Here is a 26,813-nt window from a genome sequence, read left to right as displayed (position 1 = left end):
CTGCCCAGTATGTGGCGCTTGTCTGCCTGCAGGTCCCACCAGCATAAGATGATGCGGTACCTTTAACTTTGGCAGACTCTCCCTGCTGGGGGCGTGGTGGAGACAGAGGAGAGGTTGTAGGCTGGTTTTAATGGCTTCAAATTACCAAGCCCTGGGGTCTGAATTCCTTGAAGGAGGGATTCCACCTGGGTGGGACTTCACCCCTCCCCTGGGGAAGGCACAGGCTCCAGACAAGCCCCCCAAAAGAGCTCACTTCTGCCTATGCCTGGGGCATTTGCAGCCTGAAAAGTCCTGCCGCTGTATCAGGAGGCAGTCAAGCCTTTGTAGATACACAGCCACAAAAACCTCTGTTTCCTTCTTTTTTTTTTCCCCTTTTTCTGTCAGTCCTGCCCCCTTGGCACCGGGGCAAAAATGAGCAACCTCTGCTTTGATCAGGTTCACCTAAGCTGGGGGCCTATTTTTAGTAGTCAGAATTTGTTAATTAGTTCCACAATTGGCGTTTGATTGTGCCCAGTCCCTGCTGCTGGTAAAGTCCTTTCCTTTCCCCTCTGGGAAGTGGCCTGTGGGGGAGGGGCGCTGGCCGCCGCAGCTTTGGGAACTCATGGTTTGGGGGGGTGCTCACAGCTGGTCCAGCTGGTCCAGACTGGGGTACGCTGTGTGTCTGGTCATTGACGTGGCCCCAGGAGCTGTTCTGTACTGTTTTTTGGTTATTTAATAGTTGTTCTGGAGGACGAACTAAAACGCGCACGTTGTTAAGCCGCCATCTACCTCCCTATTTTCTGAGCATTTAGGAGCGGATGTGTGCCTTGTGCTCCTTCACCACCTAGTGCTTCCATGGGTCATTCCTAGAACAAGGATACCCCCTTATGCAACCCCTTATGCAGGACAGTTAGCAAAGTTGAGGAAGTTCACACCAATAGAATGCGAACCGTCCATACTGCGATTTCCTCGACTGCTCCTGCAGTGTCTTCCTGGGCCCTTCCTCCTGCATTATTAGGTCCAGACCAGGGTCCTGCATTGCATTTCAACATCAGGTCTTTTTTTTTTTTTTCTTAACTTTCTCTCCCCAGCAGATGACAAAAATGGCAGCACGGCGTCCAGCGGGGTCTGCAGGCCATGGGGTCTGCATGCTCACACGCACAGGGCTGTGGGGTGTGCGGTGACCACGTGTCCCGAGGACCAGCCCCTCCTCTGCAGTCCCCTCCCAAGAGCTCCCTAGCCTCCACCCCACGCTCCAAGCAGAGACACCTCCGGAGGGGGGACAGCGGGGGCTGCAGAGTCCCACGGGCTGCAAGGAAAGCAAAGGCAGGGGCTGTGCTCACCCCATTCCTGACTGGGAAGCCATTTCCTCTAGGCAGATCAGTCCCAAAATCAACCATCAGTCACAAAGCCCGACCTTGCTTACCAAGCATAACAACTGCAAATACTATGGCTAATCAAGGTCATGGATTAATTGTACTCAATAGGTACAAACAATATTGAATATATTTTTTTACTTTAACTACAGTAACCAGATGACATTCATTTTGCGAGTATGTTTATGACCCTCTCCACCAAAAATAAAATCAAATTGAATGGGAAAAAAATCACAATAAAAGGAACACACTGAAGTATAGCCAAAGCCTACCTGGCTGTGTGTTGACGTCATGAAGGAATCTCATTGTTTGGGGCTCACTATTGGTGAGTGCACAGAACTGCTTGCTTTTTCGAGGTACTGGTGACCAGACATCAATTGAAACTTCATGTTAAGAAGCAATGTGAACGGTCATGGCTTCTAAAACAACTAGTTGAGCTAAAGTTACACGTACTGCAGCTCAGACTTGCAGCCGAAAGTCCATTAGTCCCAGGCAGGGGAGCGTGTCTCCCTGGGGCTGGACACCCACAGGTGGGAAAAGCCTTTGGCTGCCCCGGCACCACTCCTTCCCAAATCCCCTACCCATCTTTCTAGTTCACGGGAGTGATCAGCAGCTGCGCCATGAAAAGAAGAGAACAAGAGGACGCGAAAAGCAATGTCGCCTGTCTCCAAAAGGGAAGCATCTGAACATCCCTCCAAATCGAAATCCCACCAAAATGCTTCACCCATTTCCTCTTCTACATTCCGATCACTTAATTGTCAAATCTGGGGTTGCCGCTTGTAGGAAAACTTGGCACCTCTTGGTTTCAGCAGCGCAAAGAGCGGGACTGTTGTTTCATTTCTGTCTCTAAGCTAGTGCCTTCCCTCCTGGACACTTACTGGTCAACCCTCATTTGAGATCACCTCGCCACACCCGTAGCAGAGTTCCTGGCACTCCCAGTCTTAGCTCTGCCAGATGAGCAGCTCTGAGCACCAGCCAAAGAAAATGCCGGCTCAAAGTCAGGGCAGATTTCCCAGCATTGAAGCAAGGAGGTTTCCTGCCCCCGAGACCAGCCCCCAGAACCACTGGCAGAGAAACACCAGACAATGGGCCCAGCCCAGGAACACCCCAAGTCTGCAGGGCCTTTTAGGGTTTGTATTTGACATTCGAAGTAATTATAATCTCCTCTAATGCTTCACAATCACATGCCAATATTTCTTATCAATATGAGGCAAGTGTGTTTTATGGCACAGAATGAAAACCAACTGACCTACAAAACTGAGCTCTTCCTATATTCAAAACCTAACTACTGTCTTCTCAACTCACCCCAAGGTCTAAAGTGTTGTGTGTTCTCTGAAATATTAGCAAGGATTTGCAGCAAAAGAATATGTGCTTACAGTGTACACTGTCTTAGCTACTACTTTTCCACAGACAGTTAAAAATCAAAAGATGGTCTTATATCTACATTATTTGCTGTTTTGAAGCTCTTTACCAAATCCCTTATCCAGGAAAGAACTGCACCAATTCTAAGTTCTGTTTTTCCTCCACTCTGATGGTAGAAGGTGGACCCAAGCGCAGAACCTGCTCTACGGACAAGAGAATCACAGTGTCTTCAAACCCAAATGGTTATTTACCAACTTTTCCTGTACAACTCCAAGGAGCTAGGCAAATTCAGAAGCAGTGCACAGCTGGGCTTGTTTGCTTGTTTTGTGAATTAAGGCAACAAAAGCCCTATCCACAAAATCCTACAATTTCAGTGATTTTGCACACACTGCCACACTCTCCTACCTCTTTCCAGCAGGACCGTCTCGGACTGGTTAACGGACCTGCAGATCAGGTCTATGAGTGCATGTGTGTGTCACTGTCATTCATGCTTTCCTCAGTCCCATGAACACTCCCAGAGCACCTATAAATGCCTGCAGCCAGACCAGGGTCAGCACCCACAGTCCCTCTGCCCCTGGAGCTGCACCAACAGGCAGGAAACAGACAAATATTCTCAGAGGCAATTATTTAAATTACAGTGATAAGTGCTTCCGAGGATAAGGCTTTGAGAGTACAGAACATAGCTACCCTAGTCTGGGAGATAAGAAAAGGGAACCCTGAGGAAAGGACATTGAAGTGGAGGGAAGGAGCAGATGGGTGGTCAGGAAAAGACAGGAGCGGTGTGAGTCAGGGGGCAGGGAAACAGGGCAGAGGGAGGGAGCGAGACGAAAGGCAGGTGCACCCAGCCAGGTGAGAAGGAGTCCAGAACGCAGGACCAGCAGGCTCTATCATAGGGCTTGGCTTATGCAGCCGTGGAGACTGGCAAGTCCACGTAGTGCTGGCCACAAGCTGGGACTCCAACAAAGGTCCTGATGAACTCCCGGATAAGCAGGCTGGCTGGAGTACAGATGGAAACTCTTCTTTCTGACCACAGAATCCTCAGGCCTCCCTTTCAGGCCTTCATTGCATGGGACGAGCGATCTCTCACTGCTGAAAGCAATCTCCTTTGTAGACTGAGGATGTATCAGCTGTGGATGCTGATGATGACTTAAATCCATTCAGGAAACATGCCTCGAAGCAACAATGAGGCGAGAGCTCACTTGACCAAATGACTGGACACCACAACCAAGCCAGGCTGATGCATGGAATTGACCATCACAGGCACCACTGAGAGGTTATACAGAAGGGAAAGAAGTAGGAAAAGACACCTTCTAAATCGCTCCAGCTGCTCTGTGGAAGAGAAGGGGTGACAACGGTGAAGCATGGAAAGGAAGACCAGTTGGCAGATGACGACAGTGGCCAAGGAGTCAAAGGATAATTGTCAAAAAAGTCAAAATGTGAAATTAACCTGGGCCAAAGACGTTAACTTATTATCTGTTACTGATGGAAGCAAGAAGGTGCTACAAGAGGGTCAAAGGAGAATTCAAGGAACCACATGGTCTGAGCAAGGAAGGGAAATTGAAATAAATTAACAATAGGTGCAAAAACTGTTCTCTCAAGGGGTCATAATCAATCGCATTCCAACAGTTGTGCATTGCATGGATAAGAATCTTTTGTTTTATCATTTAAAACAAAACTGAAAAGTGATCAGTTTCTGATAACTTACAGAGTTGTGGAGTGGCTCAAAGACAACAAAATGCAGAACTAGCCTGATGGCTGGGCTAGGCAGGACACCCAGGGATCTTTTCTAACCCATTTTCAGTCCTTCACAATTTTTCCTAAGACAGATACTAGTGTCTGGAAAAGGGAGATGCCAGTCAAGATGGAGCCAAGAGGATAATTTTGAGTACATGTAGGTATTAGAATCCAGGGGACTTTTTTTCCACAATGGGTATCATGCAAATCATTGCTGTATCTTAAGGCAAAAGGGGAAAGGAAAAGATTCCTATCAACATTGTCATTATTGGACATGTAGATTCAGGTAAGTCCACCACGACTGGCCGTCGGATCTATAAATGTGGTGGAATTGACAAAAGAACCACTGATAACTTTGAGAAGGAGGCTGCTGAGACGGGAAATGTCCTTCAAGTATGCCTGAGTCTCGGATAAACTGAAGGCTGAACGTGAGCGTGGCATCACCACTGATGTCTCCCTGTGGAAATCTGAGACCAGCAGGCACTAGGTGGCCGCCATCGAAGCCCCAGAACACAGAGACCTCATTAAAGCCTGATCACAGGCACATCTCAGCTGACAGTGCTGTACTGATGGTTGTGCTGGTGTCGGTGAATTTGAAGCTGGTACACCCAAGAACAGGCAGACCTGAGAACGTGCCCTCCTGGCTGACACACTGGGTGTGAAACAGCTACTGGTTGGCGTTAACAAAATGGATCCCATCGAACCACCCTACAGTCAGAAGAGAGATGACGAAATCATCAAGGAAGCCAGCACCTATGTTAAGAAAACAGGCTACAGTCCTGACATAGTAGCATTTGTGCCAATTTCTGGTTGGAATGGTGACAGCGTGCTGGAGCCAAGCACCTACAGGCCTTGGTCCAAGGGATGGAAAGTCACTCGTAGGATGGCAGGACCGGTGGAACCAGGCTGCTCGAAGCTCTGGATTGCACCCCGCCACCTGCTCGTCTGCCCCTTCAGGATGTCTCCGCAATTGGTGGTATTGGCCCTGTGCCTGGGCCGAGTGGAGACCGGTGTCCCCCGAGCAGGCTCCCATCCACGTTACAGCTGAAGCCAAGTCTGTTGAAATGCATCATGAAGCCCTGAGGGAAGCTCTTCCTGGGGACAGGTGGGCTTCCACGTCAAGGACGTGTCTGTAGATGTTCCTTGTGGTCATGTGGCTGGTGACGGCAAAAATGACCCACCAGTGGAAGCCGCTGACTCTGTGCTCAGGCGGGGGTCCTGAGCCAACCCCGCCACAGCAGTGCGGGCTGTGCGCCCATGCTGGACTGTCACCCAGCTCACACTGCCTGCAGGTTGCTTCAGGGGAAGAGGGATCGCCATCTGGCAAGAAGCTGGAAGATGGCCCCGAACTCCTAACGTCTGGGGAGGCTGCCATCGCTGACCTGGGTCCTGGCAAGCCCGCATGTGGACAGCCCGCGTGTGTGGACAGCATCTCTGCCTCTCCTCCTCCAGTCGCTCTGCTCCTTGTGATATGAGACAGCTGCCATGGGTGTCATCAGGGCAGTGGACAAGAAGGCTGCTGGGGCTGGCCTGGTCACCAGGTCTGCCCAGAAAGCTAAATGAGTATTACCATAACACCTGGATCAGCGGTGGAAGCGCGGGCGCAGAACTGGTGGTCTCAGAACTGGTGGTCTCAGCTTGCCATTTAAGTGCGATAGTAAACACTGGTTAATGAGAACAACGCATCGTAAAACCTTCAGAAGGAAAGGAATGTTCTGTGGATCATTTGTTTCATGTGACAGTTTTAAGTTATTAGTTTTTTAAAACCAGTATTTTTTAAACGGAAACAACAACCAAAAATCTGCCACAGAATGCTGAGACCCATTAAAACAAAGTTTAATGAGAAAAAAAAAGAATCCATGAGCCCCAGTGTTCCACTTGATGCTGAGGCGGGGACAGGGCCACCAAGGAAGATACCCAGAGAATATCTGTTTGGACAGTTCCTGCAGGGCAGAGGAAGTGTGGGTCACTGTGTCAGGGGGCTCACGCTGCAGGGATGGACCCTCCGTTTGGACAGTTACATTTTAAACTCAACCAGGATAACCGAAGGGCCTGGGTCAAAAGGAAATGAAGCAAAGTTCGTTATCTTCACAGGATGCGGTTCTCTCCTGCGCCGGCCGCTGGAATACCTAGCGTTCCGACAAGCAGGAGTGGCAGGGCACGTCAGGGCAGGCCTTCTCCAGCCCAGGAGGGGTTAACGGCGCTTGGAGTCTGCAGAAACCTCCCACGCTAGAAACTTGCCGGCAGAGGAGGAGAGACAAAACTGGATGCGGTCGGAGCCCCTGGTGCAGCTCTCCATCTCGTCAGAGCCACACTCCCGCAACTGCCTAGTGCGCTTCCTGCTAAAACCTCCCAAAGTCCCTTCTACACTTCAGTTTCCTACTCGAGGTCATCCAAAAGGACAAGTCCCAGGGTCACCCCGACTTCGATACTTTTCACCAAACAGGACAAGCTTTCAGTTTCTGGGTCAGCCTAAGTAGCAAGAACGTGACCCAGCCGCCTGCTCTTTTCTATTGTCTGAGCAGCCATTACAAACATCCCGTGGCAAACGAGCCAGCGGGGCTGAAGTCTCCAGCTAACAGGAAGGAACACATCCAAACGTCCATTTCATTCCAGGGACTATTCTGGTCCTACTGGGTTTTGCCTTATCTGAGGGTCCTTTTAAAGATGTCAGGGACCCACCTGACATCTTTCATTAATATTAAATACTAATTTTTAATTAGTACTAAAAAACCTCTCAAGGAAATTCAGGTACAAGACCCAAATGAGCAGCAGCACTGAGAACTCCCAGGTGGAAAAGGAGTCAGGGCACCGCAGCTCCAGCGAGGTCTTGGCTGTGACCAGCGGCCATGGGGGCCAGGTCCAGCTGTGGCACCCCCGGGCTCTCAGCCCGGCAGGGCCCCGGGGAGGGTCTGCACACACCCTCGAGGGATGGGCTTTCCTGGGCCAAATTCGAAGTTGGACATTCACCTCTCCTTCTGCAGGTGCAGACATGGCTCCTCACACCCACCTCTCCTTCTGCAGATGCAGAAGGCGTGCACCCCACTTCCATGGCTCCCCACACCGACCTCTCCTTCCGCAGGTGCAGAAGGCGTGCACCCCACTTCCATGGCTCCCCACACCCACCTCTCCTTCTGCAGATGCAGAAGGCGTGCACCCCACTTCCATGGCTCCCCACACCCACCTCTCCTTCCACAGGTGCAGAAGGTGCGCACCCCACTTCCATGGCTCCTCACACCCACCTCTCCTTCTGCAGATGCAGAAGGCGTGCACCCCACTTCCATGGCTCCCCACACCCACCTCTCCTTCCACAGGTGCAGAAGGTGCGCACCCCACTTCCATGGCTCCCCACACTGAGCTTTACGAGGGCAGCCCTCTGTGAAGCTCTAGGGCAATTTTCCCCAGGGAGGGAATGAAGCTGCTCAGCCTGCCTGCTGAGAGCATGGCCTGGGACCCGAGCAGGCTGGGGGCACTTGGCTAGCACCCTGAGGCTGCCCCTAGTCTGGCTGCAGATGGAAACCTTTTAGGATTGAATGCCAGGCCCCCAAAGCACAGATATCGCCTGAGCCTCAGGGAAGCTCACACAGCAGATGCGCGCCTGCTTTGGCGTAGTCCTACCCATAAACCACCAACAGGCAGGAGCCAACTCTACCACCCCCGCTCCTGTCAAAGCCAGCCGCACCTCCACTCTCAGAGGTAAGAGACAGCACTGCTGCGTGAAAACCCTGCAACCCAAGGACCCTCTACAAACATGGGGACCTGGGGACACTTTAAACTCTGCTACCAGAGAAATCCTAAAACAGCTCTTTTTCCCTCAAAGAAGCACCGAGATTTACTGTGCAGACCTCTATACCCTTCTCAAATGGAAGATTTTGGAAAGTGACTCTTACTTAAAAATAGCTCACATGCTCTCTAAAAGAACATCATGGTGTTTCTCAGTGAAGACTTTACTTTTCACTGACCACAATGCAGTCCTATAATCCATCACCCTGAAAGCTGGCCTCCCTCCCCCCAGGTTCAGAGGGCAACAAGCCAGCTTCAATAACTGATGGACACATCAGAACAAGCCTGAAAATAGCACAGTCCCTCTTTTCAGCATCCTTCATTCCTCAGAAAGTATCGATCAAAACTTTGGCCACGTCCCCAGTACTCAGAAATGCTGAGAAAGGACAGATCTTGCAGGAAAATATGAGGAGGAACCACAGAGCAGCCAAACTCCTTAGCTACGCCCACACCCCCGAACAGCCCTGCGTGGGGTAAAAGGCTGCCTAAAAAGATAATAATTTGGTTTAATCAGGCAAAGTTAAATCATTGTCTCTTTAGGTAAATGAATGTGCCAAAAATTTTCCAATTGATATATTCATCTCCAAAACACACCCGGGATTCAGAGTTCCAGCCAACAATCCGCGAGCTCAGCTATCAGGAGAAAGTCAGGCAGAGATGAATCCATCCCACCACTGGGCCAAGCAGAATTTCCATTTTAACTTTGTTTAGTAGAAAGTAAAGCTAGACTGAGACGTATGCGCACACTCATTTCTAGTAGGTGATGTTCCATGGGAAATTCTGCTGCACCCCCAAACCAAGCTCTCGTGGTGAGCAGGAGGCACGTGGGGCACCTAAAGCTCTCGAAGCCCTTACCTTGGAGAACCGGGCGTTGATCCATTTGGTGAAGGTTTTCTTCTGGACATCATCGTGTTCATCTGCGGGAGGGAAACGGAGAGAGCCGTGAGCCTCGGCGGCGCCGCGGGGCCGGGCGGGCAGCGCCAGGGCAGGGGTCTGTCCCAAGGGTCAGCGGCGGTGGGTGGGGGCGGGACCCGTCTCCCTACGCACTCCAGACAGCGCTTGCTGTGGAACTGTCCATAGAGCTTAAGCATGATAAAATGTTAACGTGCCCAAAACAACGATCCAAGCGACCCACCCAAACCCCGGGACCCTGGATCGCCTCCCCCCATGCAACTCCTCCATCCTCCCGGTCACGGCCCCCCCCACCGTGGTCACCCGCGAGGCGAGGCTTTCGTGAGCTGTACCGACAACCTGTGCGTTTGCAGGGAGGGAAGGCACAGGAGTTTCTAAAATCTACGCCTTCCACTGCGATTCCAGATTCTTTTCTCAAGCTCAGCGAAGGCACACGAAGCCCGTGACCTTCTGGAAAACAGGCACAGAGGCCGAGGCGGCGCGGGGCTCTGGGACCACGTCCACCACCCCCCATTACTTCTCGGGGGGCCTGGGAGGTCACAACCGCATGTCCTAGCTCACAGTTCTCAGCTTTAAGCAGGGATAAAAATGCCTGCCAGCATCCAGGAGCACACATGGAAAACACGTGGCAAAGGGCTGGTATTCAGCACAAATGTCATAATTGTTATGATTACTATGGTTTCAGTGTCACGACAGCACGTGACCCCAGGTGAAGGGGAGGGCTGTCATCGATCATCCCTCCTCCACCACCCCGTTCTCTGCTCAAACCAGCAAAATGGCCCTGGTGGCGTCCAGCCTACAGGCAGCGCCAGCCAGCTCTGCATCACCCTGCAGCTCAGCTTTTACCCCATGGCCAGGTCCCCACCCCTGCCCCCTGCACCCCCTCCTTGGGCCCCAAAGAGGGGCCTTTTACATGAAAGCACTGCCCAGCACCTCTCAGAGCCACCTGCTCCCGAGGCCCCGGGTTCACCCCTCTCCTGCCCTGGAAGGAGGGCTTGTAAGGAAAAGTCGTTTCTGGCACAAATGCAGCGGCCGCTCCAGGCCGGGCGCCGTGGCAGAGCCGAGGAGGTGAGGGGGCTGCAGGATGCGAAGGAGCGAGCGGCACGAGAAGCAAAACTTCTAAGACGCTCCCCGGCGTGACCTGCGCGGGAGGTGGCCTTCCCTCCGGAGGACGCGGTGGCAGCAGCAGCCCCTCTCCCAGGCCTCTGCCGTCGGGTCGAGGCCACCCAGAAGCCACACACGGGTCCGTCCCGCCCGGCCGGGGGACTGGCCAGGGGGCACAGAATCCAAGCTGCCCCCCGGTCGGGAGGGCAGGACCCCAGCCCCAGAAAGGAACCTGGCACCTGACAGCAGGTGCCCGGCACGGGGGAGTCCAGTCATTTGTCCACCTCCTCTAAAAGGGTCTACTGGTGTGAATTTTGCCATATTTATTATTCTTAAATCCTATTAACTAAAATATACAAAAAGGCCACAGATACTGAATTTTCTTGATTTCACAGCACGGTGTTCATATAATTTAAGACGTTTTTACCATAAAAATGGGGAAAATTCTAAAGGAAAACATTATTACATATTATTCTTCCCTAACCTCTTTCAAGAACATTTGACCTTTTTATCTTCAAATGCATATTAAAATATTTGGTTCTCTCTACTATACAGATGTGGGCAAAGATGTGAGTGCAAATTTTATCATATTCAATAAAAAATCACATTTTAAAATAGATTCTGCTCATATAGAGATGTTTATAAAAATATAGAGATGTTTATAAAAATTAACAAGGCAATAGTTCTATAGTAGTCTTTAATCTCTGAGTAAAGTCAAAGTCCGAATATGAGTGTAAATAGCTGAGATGAAGCAAAGTATCTACTTGTAAAATATGAACATCCAAATGTTTCAAAACTACTGTTTATAACCACTCTTCTGCATTCACTTTCCTGATACAGTTAAAAAGGGGGAAAAAAGGGCTCATATTTCATTTCACTGGCCTTTGATCCACATCTCCCTTTTTTCACACCCGCATGTCTGTTATTTCTACCAGGCAGGAACTCGGTAAAAGGACAGGAATTAGCCTGAGGCTTTTCAATTACGGGATTAAGAAATGCAACAAATTTTGGAACACTTACTAGTAGAGGGCTGCCCTTCACACCACCATTAAGAGAAACCATCTCTGCCAAGGCCCCCCAAAATAAAAAGCTCGCCACGCCATGCCACGGCAATCAGAGATCTCAGAGCTGCCACTCTGCCAGAGCACTCTACCTTCCCAGAAAAGTTACAGCACTGGGCCCAGCCTGAAGTTATTTCAATTTCCCTTATGAAGAGAGTTTGTTATTTTCTTTTCTCCAAAATAAAAATGGAAAAGGACACAACACAAATTTTCACAGTAGATGATTTACACATTACAGAATGAGAATAATCACTCCATAAATTCATCTTTTCAATGTACCCTTTCAGTTTTCTGAACATAAGCAAGCGTCTTCCTTCGATGTGGATTTCGGGACGCCATGCAGTGTCTCACAGCGTCCAGCAGCGTAGCAAGCCGTACCCACTGGTGACCTTTCCCCCTGAGGTGGACAACCATGCGACTGAATTAGGAGAAGAAAAATGTGGTAAACCCCTTAAGGCTGATTTTTCAAATTCTTCCTCTGAATACTTTGCTCTTCTTAAAATGCTTCTGACAAGCTCGCACAGACCCAGGCGCCTTCTGCAGCCTCGCCTTGAACTTTTTTCTGTGATGGGCAAGAGAAGTGAAGCAAGAAGCAGCAACAGAAATGCCCGATGATGCTTCAAGGAAACTGGCCAGAAATATTTGACTTCACTAGTACAAATGCAAATCAACAATTTTTTTATAGCAGAACTTCCTAACAAATCTCAATTTAAACGTTAACCTGGAAATGTGGTGGGGAAATGAACCCTGTCTACCCCACCCCCGGGAAAAGGCACGGTGTCCCTAGCCACCCGTGCTCTGCCACTTGTCGAGGGGAGCAGGACCCCCCGGCGCTGGCCTGGCGTCCACTTCTCCAGCACTTAGCTAATGTCCTAACTATGAAGCAACTCAGAAAAGAAGCTCCTGGAGTTCCAGCCAAAAAAGGACAGGTCTTGTTGGACGGTTTAAAACGTGGCTTGACGTTACTAAAGCCCCTTCCACAAACATGAAATTTAAAACACCTTAGAAAATAAATTTCTCAATAGCAAAAGAGATTATGTCAGAGGCACAGAAAGCGATTCAGACCTCACTTCCTTCCTGCCTCTTCTGGGCTCTGGGGAACCACCGCCCCAAAACATCTCCTACCTTGTTCCCACAAATCCAGTTTGCCGATCTCTGAACATCACTATTGCAGTGATTCAAACAGTACCTATTAAAATATCATTCAACTACTTAAATACTATATAATATTCTCACACTAGTATAAATATACAAAGAAGAAGCCAACAGCAGAGATGGCTCCACCGCACACCTGAGCCTCCCTGAGTTTGTCTCAAAGTGGGCCAGCTTCAAGGAATTTGAGAAAAAGCTTAAAATTAAAAGGTGCTTTCAAAACTGTCTAAACTTCCTAACTGTATGAGCCGTGTTAATAATTAAAATCACAAATACTTTTGTAAGTTTGTAGTATTTACACTTTGAAGTTACTATGACTTAAAACTACATCTAAGCAAGAACTGAAATAAAAGGCATCCAGATTGGAAAGAAAAAGTTAAACCTCTATCCACAGATGGCATGACCTTGTATCTAGAAAGTTCTAAGGAATCCACAGAAACACTATTAGAGTTAATAAACAGGTTCAGTAGGGCTGAGGATAAAATGATTGTACAAAAATCAATTGTATTTTTATATACTTGCAACAAACAATCTGAAAGCAAAATTTAAAAACAATTCTATGTACAAATAGCATAAAAAGAATAAAATATTTAGGAGTTAATTTGATAAAAGAAGTGCAAAACATATACTCTGAAAACAACAAAATATTGTTAAAGGAAATTAAAGAGGATCTAAAGAAACGGAAAGATACTATATACCCCATTGACTAAAGACCTAACATTGCAATAGCAGCACTCAAATCGATCTACAGATTCAAAGCAAGTCCTATCAGAATCTCAGCTGGCTTCTCTGCAAAAATTGACAAGCTGACCCTAAAGTCCAATGGGAGTTCGAGGGACCCCAAATAGCTGGAACAATTTTTAAAAGGGGAGAATGAAGTTGGAGGACTCACACTTTTTTATTTCAAAACTCTCTACGAAGCTACACTAATCAAAACAATGCGGTGATGGCTAAAGGATAGAGGGTTTCTTTTTGAGGTGATGAAAATGTTCTAAAATTGCCTGTGGTGACAGCTGCACACTCTGAGAATAGACCGGAAACCACTGGATTGTAGACTCAAGCTGCTGAATTACGTGACGTGTGAATTATAGCTCAATAAAGTTGCTGCCCAAAAACTGCACTTAAAACTGACCTTCTCGCTATTCTTTGAATAAAGTGAGACAGAAGCTGATCCCTCTTTTGGGGAGTGGAGGTGGCATGAGAAGGAAAGGGAATGAACCCCAGCTGGCAAGTGAGAAGGGGGGTATTAGCAAGAACTGCCCTGTGTCCCCCATGTACCCCACAGCCAACCACAAGCAGAACCAAGTGGGCAGGGAAGAGAGACCAGCAAGGACAAGAGGTGATGGACACATGGGGAAGAAGGAATTCTAGACACAATAAGGCTGATCAAACACTCTTCATTTCAGCTCAGACTCAACTCATGACCAACAAGGGCAGGTTTCGTAAAACATAACTCGACAAGAATCTATAAGAAAACACACGATTGTAACTGTGTGAGGACGAAACAATGTCTGGCATAATACTAACTTGAGAAAGGTTTCAATCCTGAAAATGCTAACAGAATGGGTACAGAATTAGAAATACATGCCCAATAAGTATTCTTTTAACAACAGATTCTTTGAAAAACAGCCCCTTTAAGCAAAACATGCTCCCCGCTGGCATGGCCCAGCCATCGAACTCCCGGCGTTCTCGAAGCTCCACACCCAGCCCCACCTGCACTGTATTTAGAATTTGTGTCATTTCAGCACTGTGGGAACACGACGTTCTGACCGGGAACCAGCCCAGAGGCCCACACCTGCACCCTGTCACCGCAGAAGCCCAGGGCATGGGCAGGTGGGTGGGCTAACGGGAAATGAGCCAGGCGTGGCCCGAGCCCATCCCGGACGCACAGGTGGCGTCACGAGTGAAATCAGCATCCCGCCCCATTATCTCTCAAGACTACCTTCTGACAGCGTGACCCCAAACGCGCAGAGCCAGAGGGCTTCTCCAACGAGCCACCCTAAAGCATCTGAGGTCGCTGGCAGTGCCTCTGCATCAATGCCACACAGTATTGCAGAGCAAATTTATGCCTCCAGAAACTGTTCTCTCAATTCATTGCAACCATAAACTCCTGACCGACCTCCAGTTTTACTTTGTTCACCTCTAACCTCTCTCCTCCAGTTTCAAAAAAGGAAGCAGATGCGGGAAGCCATGCTTTCCCACTTTCACTTCCCACAGCTGCTACACTTGACCAGAAACGATATCCGTAAGATTTATGGGCATCTGACATTATTTGAAACCTTCTCTCTGAAAATGTCCTTCAGAAAAATTCTTAACATCTTAGATATCAACCAGACTCTATCTGCTGCAAATGCAAAAGAGCCAGGACTCAATTTATGGGTGCTGAAATCATAGACCCTACCTACCAACACTTCGCCCCGGCTGTTCACCCTGCAGGGTTGTTTGGGAGCTGCTGAAGGATGGCACAGACGCTATGCCTCGCTTGCGACAGGCCAGGAGAAAACGAATTTACTTTCGAGTGATTGACAGAAGGTCAAACTTAGAAAATTTCTATGACATTAGATTCCTCATTTAATCTTTATTCTTGTTAAGCATCAATCATGTTCCTCAAGCTCTCTACAGAAATCTCAAGAAAGACTGACTGCTTCATAAACACATTTCTCTAGATGTATGAGAAAGCTCATGCAAATGAAACGAAAACATTTTTGAAATGTAAAAACATTCCAGTAGTCTGACCCCCAGGCTCTGTCAGGACAAGTTCTACTTGCCTAAATAGCAGCAAATACATCTCCCTCTCAAGACTGCAAAAATAGTCAGGTAGTAGTTTTCTTATTTTCATTACTTTGTCTACTACTATTTTCCCTATATTATGAGGAATCTTCCCAAAATCTAGACATCTACTTGAAAAAGACAATTAAAATATCCAAAAATTACTATTTCTCGAACAAATTTAAAACTCCTGGAGAAAAAGATCTGAAGAAGCAAAGCCTACTCCCAGCCCCCAGATGTTTTCCTGTCTTCACATGCAGGAAAGCAATCATCCCAGATGAAGCTAATAGAGAAAACCTTTAACTGTTGCCCCTGTGTCTTCTATAAAGTGGGGTTAAAGACAGATATACAGAGAAATGCAGGAGGACACGAATAATCAGTGAATGAACATCATAAGGACCAATGAAAAGACTCGGAAGCCAACACTCAGGTGAGCTAAAGGTGCGGCGATAGGGTCTGAGCCCTCCTTAGGACACCCCCAACCCGTTCTTGCCACGTCAGGATCCGCACCCACGCCTGGAGACAGACGGACGCCCAGACAGCAGCCTTCCCCGCAAACTGGAGCTAGCTCACCAGACTTACACTTTCCCGAAGTCTACACACCTCCACGCCTCCCCAAGCCCATCTCCGGGGCCCTCTCTGCACACTGGAACTGCCACCCGCCCCCTTTCCAGGACCTCTCTCCTCCCTCCACCCACCACGGCCATCCCACCGCCCAGACCACCTCCCTCCTGCCCCCCATAGCCCCCCCATAACCCCCCCACAGCACTCCCCAACAGCACCCCCCAAACGCCTTGGCCACCATTTTGGAATTCCCGGCAGCACACGCCATGTCCCTTTGCCGTCTCTCTTCTGGGGTGTCTCTTTTCACCTTTCCTTTCTCTTCTTCAAACTCCCTGTGTACCATCATAAAACACTCTCACATATTTCAACAGAGTGCCATTTTATGTTTGTATCGAAGTCAGAGGCTTCAAACACTGTTGTAATGAGCCATCTAAAAGAATTCCCTTGCATATTTTAAGTTGACGACTAATATTTATCAAAAGCTTAACGATGTCATTTCCAGCATATTGGAATGTAATGGAGTTGCAAATTTAGCTCATCCAATTAACAGAAAATGGATCCTCTACTACCTAATTGGCAAAGCTTGACCTGTCAAACTAATTAGCTGAATCAGACTGACTTTCTGACAAGAGAAGTCTGACTTCAATTTTGTGTTTAAAAACCATATTAATTCACGTCTCAGAGGGAACATCTCACTTCCGAATCCTCCTCGTAAGACAGTGATGGATGAATGAATGGAAGGAAGGAGGGGGAGGGAGAGCCAGGGAGGAGGGGGAGGGGAGAGGGAAAAGAGAAAGTTGTGGGGGGGGTGGTTAGTGCACAAGACCGTGGAGCTGGATTAAATAAATCAGTGCCCAGTTTAAAAACTCTTAAGGGAGCGCTCTTGGCTTTGCATTCTTAAATTGTCCCCTCACCTGGTGCCTCCCAGCACCAGATTAGAGAAGGCCGAGAGAAGTGCTCTTCTACAGCAAAGCAGAGACAGGGGATGCGAACGGAAAGATGGGAAAGGAGAGGCCACGTACCCAAGGGGCTCCCCAGGCTCCTTAACCACGCACAACGTGGCAGCCCACCAGCGAGCACCTGTGCAAACCCCTCGTCGGCTCCCGGAGGTCCCAATCCAGGAAAACAGGCCTCGGAAGGCCAGCTGTCACCTCCCCAGAAAAGCCAGGCTGGGGGTGGCACCACAGGGCACAGGACCTGGCTAGTTCACTTGGTGAGTGTGGGGGATGGGCTCTGGCCGGGGGTCCTCACTTGCTCTACTGGAGGTGAGAAGTATTCTCCCACTTGGGAATCTGCGCCAGTCAATGACCACGGAATTGGCCAAAATACTTTGTAAGTGAGAGAATATAAAGCCCTGGCTGAGCAGGGAGCCATCAGTTTGGGCAATTCTCCTTAGCTGCTGCTGATTATCAGATGTATGAAATCTTCCATCCAAGTACAGAAGAGTTTACATGTACTTAAAAGGGTGTTCTTCAAGTCATACTTTATAATGGCAAAATAAAGGAAATAATCAAAATGTACATCAATGGGATTTCTTTCAAAAGTGTACTGTCGCTCATAAGTGAAACAGTCATGGAATCCTTCTTATTAAAAGCAGGTTAGTAACTATGACATGGTGTTTTATTTACACTGTGCGTATGTGTATGTATGCACAATTAGATAAGAGCCAAAAGTTTGTCACTGTTAACCTTAGAAGATTCTGAGCAGTTCTCATTTTCTATTTCCTTAGCTGCATTTTCTAATTTTTAATAATAACTATTTAATATTTCTGTAACATTCGTTTAAAGCATCTACCTTGTGAGGCTGGCGCTTTCTCCACTCGATGGAAGTGTGGGCAAGTAGGAGGGGACGAGAATGCGGCAGCTAGGGGCAGGAACTGGGTGGGCAGAGAAAGTCCTGCTGGTTTGAAATGACGGCAGATGGGGGCGGTTTTGGGGAAGGAGGGACTCCCCATGCCAGCAGGCAGCAGAGAAGCTCCCTGGTGGGGCAAACCCCAGAAGAGGAGAGAGAAAGGCACCCAGAGCCCAGCAAACTAGAGGACAGTGACGGCCAGGTAGGCCTAAAACATCAAACTCACCAGGTTCGGTTCCTTTTACTAGTTTCTTTCCAGCAGGTTTTCCAGCTCAGTCTGGAGTGATAATTAGCCAGATCCGAAACTGAGCTTATGAACGTCACACTCCTCTCATGTTCAAGCCTATTCACTGCCATCATTTAAAATATATCTTTTGCAACAAACTAAAAAATTTCAAGGAAAAGCGATCAGGGTGTTGAGCAGTTATTAGGAGTGGCAGGACAAAACAGCACAAGACTAAAAAAACAAAATAGCACAGGTCATGTCAAGCTCCCAGGCTTTCTCTAGCGCCTAATATTATTCTCGGTTTCTGAAAAAGAAGATAACCCCGGGGAAGAAAAGAGAAGGATCTGTCTTTTCTTCACACATTTTAATGAAACACAACCTTCTGTATACATAATTTTTACAAAAAAAAAAAAATTGAGTACTTCAGAAGTGGTGTTTGAATTTTTTTTTTTTAATATTGACATTTTTCCTCTATTTATCTGGAGGTTTTTTTATCTTGGGCCATGACAAGTTAAAACTAAACTCACAAAGAGATGATTCTTAAAAAGTCAAAAATTTTTCAAAAAATATTTTTAATTGCAAATCCAGCACAATGCAAACTTCCGTCCAAGATAAATATTTACAATAAGCAGGAAGAATGTATCAGAAATGTTTCCCCGGAGGTGACGTTTCTTCCATGAACCTTACAACCAAGACACAGCCCAAGAAGCAGCACTCTCGGCTTCAAAGTGCATTAAACTGCAAGTGAAGGAGTGAGATAATTTAAATACTTCGTCTTATTTTGAAAAAGGAATACTCCCTTCTTTTCAACTTCCCTAATAATGTAGAGTCCCCTTGAGTCCCCAACACATTATTCCATTAAGAAGCTTCCAGGTAGGCATGGACAGAAAGATGCAAGATAAAATCCAGGGGAGGGGCAAAAATGCAAGCGACCCAGCATGGCGGGCCCCCCGCCCCCGCCCCCAGGTCGTCCTAAGAAATCAGGGTCCTCCCTCAAGTCAGCTCCGTCTCTAATAGTTTGCTGTGGGTCTGGCATTTATTCTCTAGTTTCTAAATTCTGTCTAAACCATCTCTGGGTTTAGCAACCTTGGTAATTATCTTTTGGATAACATGACTCTTCCTTTTATCTAACATAGACCTCTGCTAAGCAGCAAAAGGTCCAGAGTAACTTAGCTGAGGATCAGAAGAACAAATGGACATTCACTGTCCTGAAATAAATGAGGTATGGCCAGTAATTACGTAATCAAGAAATGAGGATTTAAGGGATGGTTAGGATTGCTGGATCATTATATAGATATTCTTTTTTGTTTCTGGTATATTAGAGTTGACAGAAGGAAATACCTGAAATCTTTAAATTGTAATCCGAGTGCCTTGATCTCTGATAATGGTTGTTCGGCCTTTATATCTTGTACCCCTATGATTGTAAAAACCTTGAACTCACCTTCACTTATGCCCACTTATCCAGTTGTTCAACTTTAGAGTCTTGGGACCACTAAAGACAGCTCCTAATGAAGGGTCTTGGGTCAGCCCAGAACTAACTCACCCCAGGTCCAAAGTTATCCTGATAACTGAGACTGGATCTGACCAACGTGGGCCCATCTAACATGCACAGTAGCTTAGACTTAAACCTATAAGTTCCCTGTACCTCATTATAATACTAAAAATCACATTCATCATCACATTAAGACCGCCATTTTCTTGCATACAGTCCATGACTAAACATGAACCCATCTGCACATGCCCAATAATTAAATCACCTCTACTTATATCATCTGGGGCGACTGTACTCATTATCCTAAAACCTGTCCATCTTCTAATGCTATAAAACTATCAGAATTACTGCAGTTTGGAGAGACAGGTTTTCGGCTGATAGAGCATCTGCTCTCCTTCTTCACACCTAGCAATGAACTCCTTCTCTCTTTGAAACCCCAGGGTCTCAGGAATGGGTCATTTCAGTGCACAGGGCAGAAAAGCCACAGCCATCATCTGGCATCAGCTATACCTTCTCTCCGCTTTTATTGTTTTAGGTTGAAGGGTGAATTCTAATAATTTTAGTCAGTTTTCAGACCACAAGAACCCCACAGGCATTTTGTTCCTGGGCCTGGGTTTCCTTCACCACCCTCCACCCTCCACCATCTCCCAGGCGGGAGACAGGATCTGCAGACAGCACCCCAGGCACGTGGTCAGCATGGCTTTGCAAAGAAGCCTCCTGTTCTTGGGTCTCTTTCGTACCTACTGACCCCCAGAAAACCAGCATCCTTTTAACATCTGAGTAACACAATGGCCAGTGCCTTTTGAGGTTGCAGCAACTGCCCCCTTCTCCAACTGCTACCATTCATGATGACAAAATTTTTTTTCTTATAAGTTAGCAAGTGTATGAATCAGCTGGTCACCTCTTTCCGAAGCTCAGCTCTTCCCTGAGGACAACAATTGGCAGCCCCAGGGACGGTAGGCAGGTCAAAGAACAAGTCCATCTGAATTACAATGCTCACGCAATACACAGTTTTCATTCCCATTTCAAATTGGTTTTCAACCAAGAGAAACTTAGTACATCCCAATACATACAGTCCCCCATCGAGACACATGGGCAAATTTCACTTGGTGCCAATCTCATCTTTTAAAACCCAAATTTTGGATGTACTCTTCTGGAATATAACTGGAGGTAGCCTGGATTCTAGAACCTGGATTGTTTTCACTTCGACTAAATAAGTCACCCGACATATATAAGAGGGAGAGATCTGCACAGACGCTTTGTGGCAGCCTGGCTGACCTCCTTACTGTCCAGTCATTTGTTCTCCCCTTTCTGCTGGCAAACAGAATTCCTTTTTTCCCTCATAGCAAAATGGCTGGTTAAAAGACTCACCTACCCTTGCAACCAGGACTAGCCCAGCCTTGACCAACGAGCTATGAGCTCAAGAACATCGAGGGGAGCTTCTAGGAGGGCTATCATCTTTCTGATAAAAATGAACAGACAGAGCCGGCACGAACACCTTGCCCTTGGCCTCCCCTCCTCCAGGAAGACAGAAGCAGCCCACTTTCCTGGCAGGTGAAGCAGAACCAGCCTTGACTGTACCAGACTGAGGGTTCCTGGAGAGAAACACTCCTTTCTCACCTAAGTCGAGTCACAGTGATCCTTTTGGCTGCAGCTCAACTCCCTCACCGCTCACTGGGTAAGACTGAGCAAAGAAACTCGGGACTCTGATCTAGGAGATGGGGCTCTGCAAAAGGGACACTTACGACTAAAGAAGAAGAGCCCAGAAACACCCCTGTGACTGCTCTAAGAGGTTCTGTTGGGGCAGGTGGTTGGAATGGGGGGTCGGTGGGTGGAGGACACAGCCAGAGCCTTCATCCACAAACTGCATTTGCTCAGGATAAAGCCACAGTGATGGAATGCCCCCCGGGCACCCCTTGGCATGCACTGCCTCATTTGCTCTGGGGACCCCTTACAAGGCAGAGAGCCTAGCTCCCGACTGCCACCTCAACTGCTTCCAGAACAGCCCACTTCACCTCTGAGTCTCCTCCCATGTGCACGGGGAGAGAAGGGCAACTTTACGTGATTATTTTGAGAATTTAAGTTAATATACTCAAAGCATGTCCCCAGGGTGCACGGCTAATCCTCAATAGAAAGGGTCTGAGCCATCATCAGAAAGGTCAGTGTGGGGTCCAGTTCCCAGGTCCAGTCCACACTGCACCACCTTGGAGGATTTTCCTACAATGGGATTCCTGCCTTCCCCAGGCCCACTGCACCATGCGGGCTGGGTGTCCAGGGATGGGAAGGAAACTGCACTCAAAGGGGTCTCAGGTTCTACCACCTGCGCGGCTTCACTGAACTAATGCACTTGAGTGCTCACACCTAAGCCATGGAGAAACAGCCCTCTGCCCACAGGACTGTCTTCCCAGGGCCTGCGTTTAAAGTGCATTTCCCCAGCCATTGCCAAACGCTCTACATGCCTGTAAATCATAATTCATCAATGTTTACACATTGGCATATGTGTAATGCCCCCACATCTCCTCAGGATATTGTCATGTTTAGAATGTGGCTAACTCATTTAGTAAGCATCAGCCAAATGTCATTCCAGGAAACGACTAAAGAAAGCAGTCAATTCTGACAAGTCATTTAAGGCTGGGCCAGGCCAGCCAAGGGCACTGCCCTAAGCCTCCCATCCTGAGCTATTGTGCAGAGGAAGGAAACCCCGGGTTTCACTGTGGGAAACATCAGATGGAAATGTCATCCTCACGCATGAGAACAAGAAGCCAAGAAGGCTGGTCTTGCTTCTTTGCCTTCTCTCGGCATTGAGAGTATCTACTCCAATAAATCAAATGAACAGAAATAAAGAAAAATCCGTGTCACCTGGCCTGCCAAGAAGCACTGTTTTATACTAGGAAGATGCAGAGGAAGCAAACAGAAAGAACATGTGCACCCACCATAACCTCAGAGCTTCTCCCTTCACGGGACCTGTCCTCAGAGACAGGCCTTCAAACGTCCACAAGCCCTACTGCCAGCCTACGTGTAAACTGAGCATCACATAATGGCGTCAAAGCAATTTCCTCCCTTTATGTAGTAACAAGAACTCTGCTGATGATGCAGCCGGAGCAGCAGGGAGCGCGGGGCGTGGGGCTGCAGGCTGGCCTGGTTCCTGCATTAGCTCTCATTTGTCAATTGAGCTATCAGTCGCATGCCAGAAAATGCATCCATTTAAAACATACAATTCAGCAGCTTCTAGGGGATTCAAAGTTAGGCATGCATCATTGCTATCTCATTCCAGAACATCTTCATCACCCCAAAAGCCCCATGCCCTCCAGCAGCCCTTCCGCACCCTCCCCTCCCCACGGTCCAAGCAACCCGGATTTATGTTCTTTCTTTCCGTCCATTCTAGATAGTTCATGTAAGTGGAGTCACTCATGTGACCTTCTGTATCAGGCTTTCGCCCAGTGTGATGTCTTCAGAGATCAGTATTTCAGTTCTTGCTATGGCAGCTGATGGGCATCTCTTGGCTACCACAAAAAATGCTGCTATGAACAGTCACACACAAGCTCATGTGTGGACGTAAGTTTTTATTCTGGGGACAGACCTCGGTGTGCAATTCCTGGGGCACATGATAACTCAATGCTTAACTTTCTGAGGAGCTGCCAAACTGTTTTCAAAGCTGCTGCACCATTTCACACACCCACCAGCCATTTCCCCACACCTTCGCTAGCACTTCTCATTGTCCCTCTTTCTTACTCCAGCTGTCCAGGTGGGTGTGGGTGGTCTCACTGCAGATGCGAGTTCATCTCTCTACTAGCAATGTTGAGAATGTCTTCACATCCTTCCTGAGCACATGTGAATCTTCTCTGGCGAAACGTCTATTCAAGTCCCTGGTCAAATGTTTCACTGGGTTTTTTGTCATTTTATTATTGAGTTGTAAGAGCTCTTTCTATATTCTGGATGCTAGACCCTCACCACTATGTGGTTTCCAAATATTTTTTCCAGCCCGTAAGTTGCAATGTCTCTTGCATTATCTAATTTTAATTCTTACAACAAATGAGATGGTGTTATTAATATCCCCCATTTTTCATGAACTTGCCTGAGGTTTCGTAACTAATAAACACTGGAGCAGAAATTCCCACCCAGACATGCTGCCTCCACTCTTCAGGATGCACTGTCTGAAAGATACTGAGCTTGTAAGGAGTAAGAGTTCTGGGCATCAAATAAACACACAGGATTAAAATCGCTAACTTGAAAAAGCAACAGTCGGTGGGTGGGTGTCCTGCCTGGAAACTCCAGCAGGCCCTGCACTTGTCAACACCAGTCCTGCTAGCTTGGGAGAAAGAGCAGCTCAAGAAAAGAACTTTCAGCCCTAAAAGGCAAAGCTTGGCCTCCACAGAGTGCCTACTCTTCTCAATTGTAGGAAACAGTCTTTCTTATTCAGTTATGTACTTGAAACAAAGGGCTTCAGAATACAAGCGGTATTTTTTGCTGAGATTCAAACATTACAAATTGACACAGTGGGCGCAGTGTTAGGTGGAGACCTGTTCCGCAGCCAACAACACCCTCTGTTCGAAATTCTTGCCTCACCCAGCCCCCGTCTCTGAAGGGGTGAACAAAGCACAGCTTCAGCAGCTAAGACGTCGCCCCAGCCAGACGCTGCTCCTTTCCCCGCTTTGTTCTGCTCCGACCATGTTAAATATAAAAGTCAGTCTACAGATAATTTTAGGGTGTCTGTACAACTGTGTCCTTTGCAATAAAGGGGGCTGGGGGTTAACAAGAACATGCCCCTTAGACCAGTAGTGAAAGCAGGCAAAATAAATTCACATTACGACACACGAAAGCACACAGGATCATCTAATGATGGGGTTTTCCACTTGGGAATGAAATATTTGGATCTCCAAACACATTGCATAACACTTCTTTACAGTTCTTCAAAACTTAAAAATTACGGAAACAAATGAACAATATTTGGGTCAGTTTTAGGGACTTCACAAATTCCTGAAGTGGTAAGAATTGAAGCATGATTTTGCAAGTGCGGATTTCAGTGGGGGAGAAATTCCAAAGCTGCCATCAATTGTTTAAATGCCTCTGTGCTCCAGACAAAAAGTTTAGGAACACTCTCTCTTAAAATAATTCTACAGATCTCATTTTATGAAAGCTTAAAATGAAAATTAAAAGACCAAGCAAACAAAGAAAATGAAATAAATGCCTTAAAGCAGACACAGGCACGCGCATCTTAGAAACCACGAAGGAGGTTGTGGACCACCTTTGAAGCACACAGCTCCTTCCTCCTCGAGCCTCAGAGTGGACGTGAAACCCAGCGTATTCTGAGATTATGATTTACAGTCCTTTATGTTAAAGATACTCTCTTTCCTCTGGATACAACTCCTTTTCTCAAGCAGAAACGGAATCCACCCTGAAATAACCAACTTTAACCACATATGCCATCAGGTTATTCGGGTCATGCCTTTGAAAATTCTAGAGTGAGCCACCTCCCAGGAAGTCAGTCATCCTGCGGATGAAATGCCAGCCTTTCCCTTCTTTCTCCACCGGCTGCAGGGGAGTGACACGGTGGGTGAGTGTCCAGCAACAGGACATCTTAATGTCCACCTGATCACTCTCAACAGCCCGAACGATAGCTCTCCATGGGGAAATGCAAACACACAGCATCTCAAACTTTAGATCACGAAGGATTTTGATCAGTAAGGAAAGAAATACAAACTTCAGGGCGTGATCATCCCTGACTTCTGGCACTCAATAAATAATGTCGCCTAGAAGAAGTTAAGTTTCTCCTAGAAAAACAAAAGCTAATCTAATTCATCCACATGAAAACCAAAGATCGAGGCAGTGTTTAACTTGGCAGTGATGCTGCTGCTGCCACACCTGTAACAAAACCCTGCCCTAATTATAACACTAACCTGGATAGTTCAGATATGCATATTTTCTATAAGTTATTCTGAGTGAGAACTGCATTGTCTATACAACAATGATGGGGGAGGTCAAAAAAAAATTATACCCATAAAATTAAAATCTTATCCATAAAAGCAACAGTGAAGAAGAACGGATCTGAGTGGCTTACCCTTTCATGTCTTGGAGGGTATTTTCTTAAACCCTTGGCTCACTTAAGCTCCCTTCTTAAAAATGTACAAAGAAATTTCTTGGAAGTGACATCCCCACAGGTATAGTTTCCTAGTTTCTAAGTAAATTAACAGGAATGTTATGTTAACTTTTCATCTGATAATTACACGGTCCTGGTTTTAGGTCCATTTAGAAGTAGAATGCAATGCGCATAGATTCTCTACCATCTTCCAAATTGTATGAATTCATCAAAAATAAATTATACCACTGGTCAAACTGCCACTGAATCCACAAATAAACAAAGAAAAGCCTTATTAACTAACCTCTGAATGTGTTCATTTTTCATAAAATAGCAGTCATTTACATTCCACTTTCCGTTGGCTACTCCCTTGTTTTCTTTCTAAACAACTTAAACACTCTGTTGGATGTTTCTCCTTAATAACATCCTGCTAAATGGTGCTGAGTGAAATCCACTCAATTACTTTAACTCAAGTACACGGTTCCAGAATGAAGTGTAAAAAGTGGAGAATCGTGAGTGGTTTCCATGTTTTTATCATGGCAGTCAGGCATCTGCTCTGCACAACCCATTTCATAATCTCAGCCCTATCCTATGCTGTTCCTGCAGAGGATGGTGCTTGGCTCATTTCTTCCCTATTTCCCCATCTTCAGATGTACATAGGTGTCGTAACAGAACACAGAAAAGTGAAGCTTCTAACATTATAAAAATGATGTCAGTGGCCAAAAGAAAATGAGAAATTCATTTCAGATATGCAGGAAGACTAGCATTTACCCACCGACCTTCACGCTTTGTAACGAGGCTCCTTCTCAAAGGAAATGAAAAGCAAAAGGCACCCATGTGGTGGGCAGAATGGTGGTCCCCAGAGACATCCACACCCTCGCCCAGAGCCTGTGGGCAGGCCAGGTCACAGGGCAAGGGAATGCAGATGGAATGAAGGGTGTCAGTCAACCAACTTCAAGATAGAAAATTCTGGATTGCCCAGGTGGGCCCAAGGCAATCACAAGGGTCCTTGAAAGTGGGAGAGGAGAGTCTGGGACGCTGCAAGAGAAGGACTCGACCTGCGGGTGCTGGTTCTGAGGATGCAAGAGGAGGCCGTGGGCCAGTGGGTGCAGGCGCTGCTGGAAGCTGGCAAAGGCCAGGCGAGGGGGCCCCTGAGAGCCCCCAGAAAGGACGCCGCCCTACCCACACCTGGTTTCAGCATGCTGGAACCTGTTCTGGAGTTCTGGCCCACAGAATGGTGAGATGATGGATGTATTATCTTGAGCCACCAAATCTGGGGGAATTTGATTCAGCAGCCACTGGAATGGGGTCCAGCCAGCATCGGCAGCCCTCGCTCTTCATCTCTGCCGGAGAACCAGGAACTCTGAAGCAC

At 47.4% G+C, this 26,813-nt stretch overlaps 1 protein-coding gene across 1 annotated transcript in view; it reads right to left on the bottom strand.

Moving 5' to 3' along the window:
• UTRN (utrophin) overlaps positions 1 to 26,813 on the bottom strand; it is a 440,716-nt gene that overhangs the window by 358,423 nt on the left and 55,480 nt on the right. Inside the window, exon 3 of the mRNA XM_077143388.1 lies at positions 9,090 to 9,151. Within this exon, the coding sequence (XP_076999503.1) occupies positions 9,090 to 9,151 (62 nt within the window). The remainder of the gene's footprint in view (positions 1 to 9,089; positions 9,152 to 26,813) is intronic.

The sequence above is a fragment of the Tamandua tetradactyla genome, chromosome 25 (genome assembly GCF_023851605.1).
Source record: "Tamandua tetradactyla isolate mTamTet1 chromosome 25, mTamTet1.pri, whole genome shotgun sequence".
NCBI lineage: Eukaryota > Metazoa > Chordata > Mammalia > Pilosa > Myrmecophagidae > Tamandua > Tamandua tetradactyla.
Note: the sequence above shows the minus strand (reverse complement) of the source record. Positions and strands in the feature narration are given on the sequence as shown.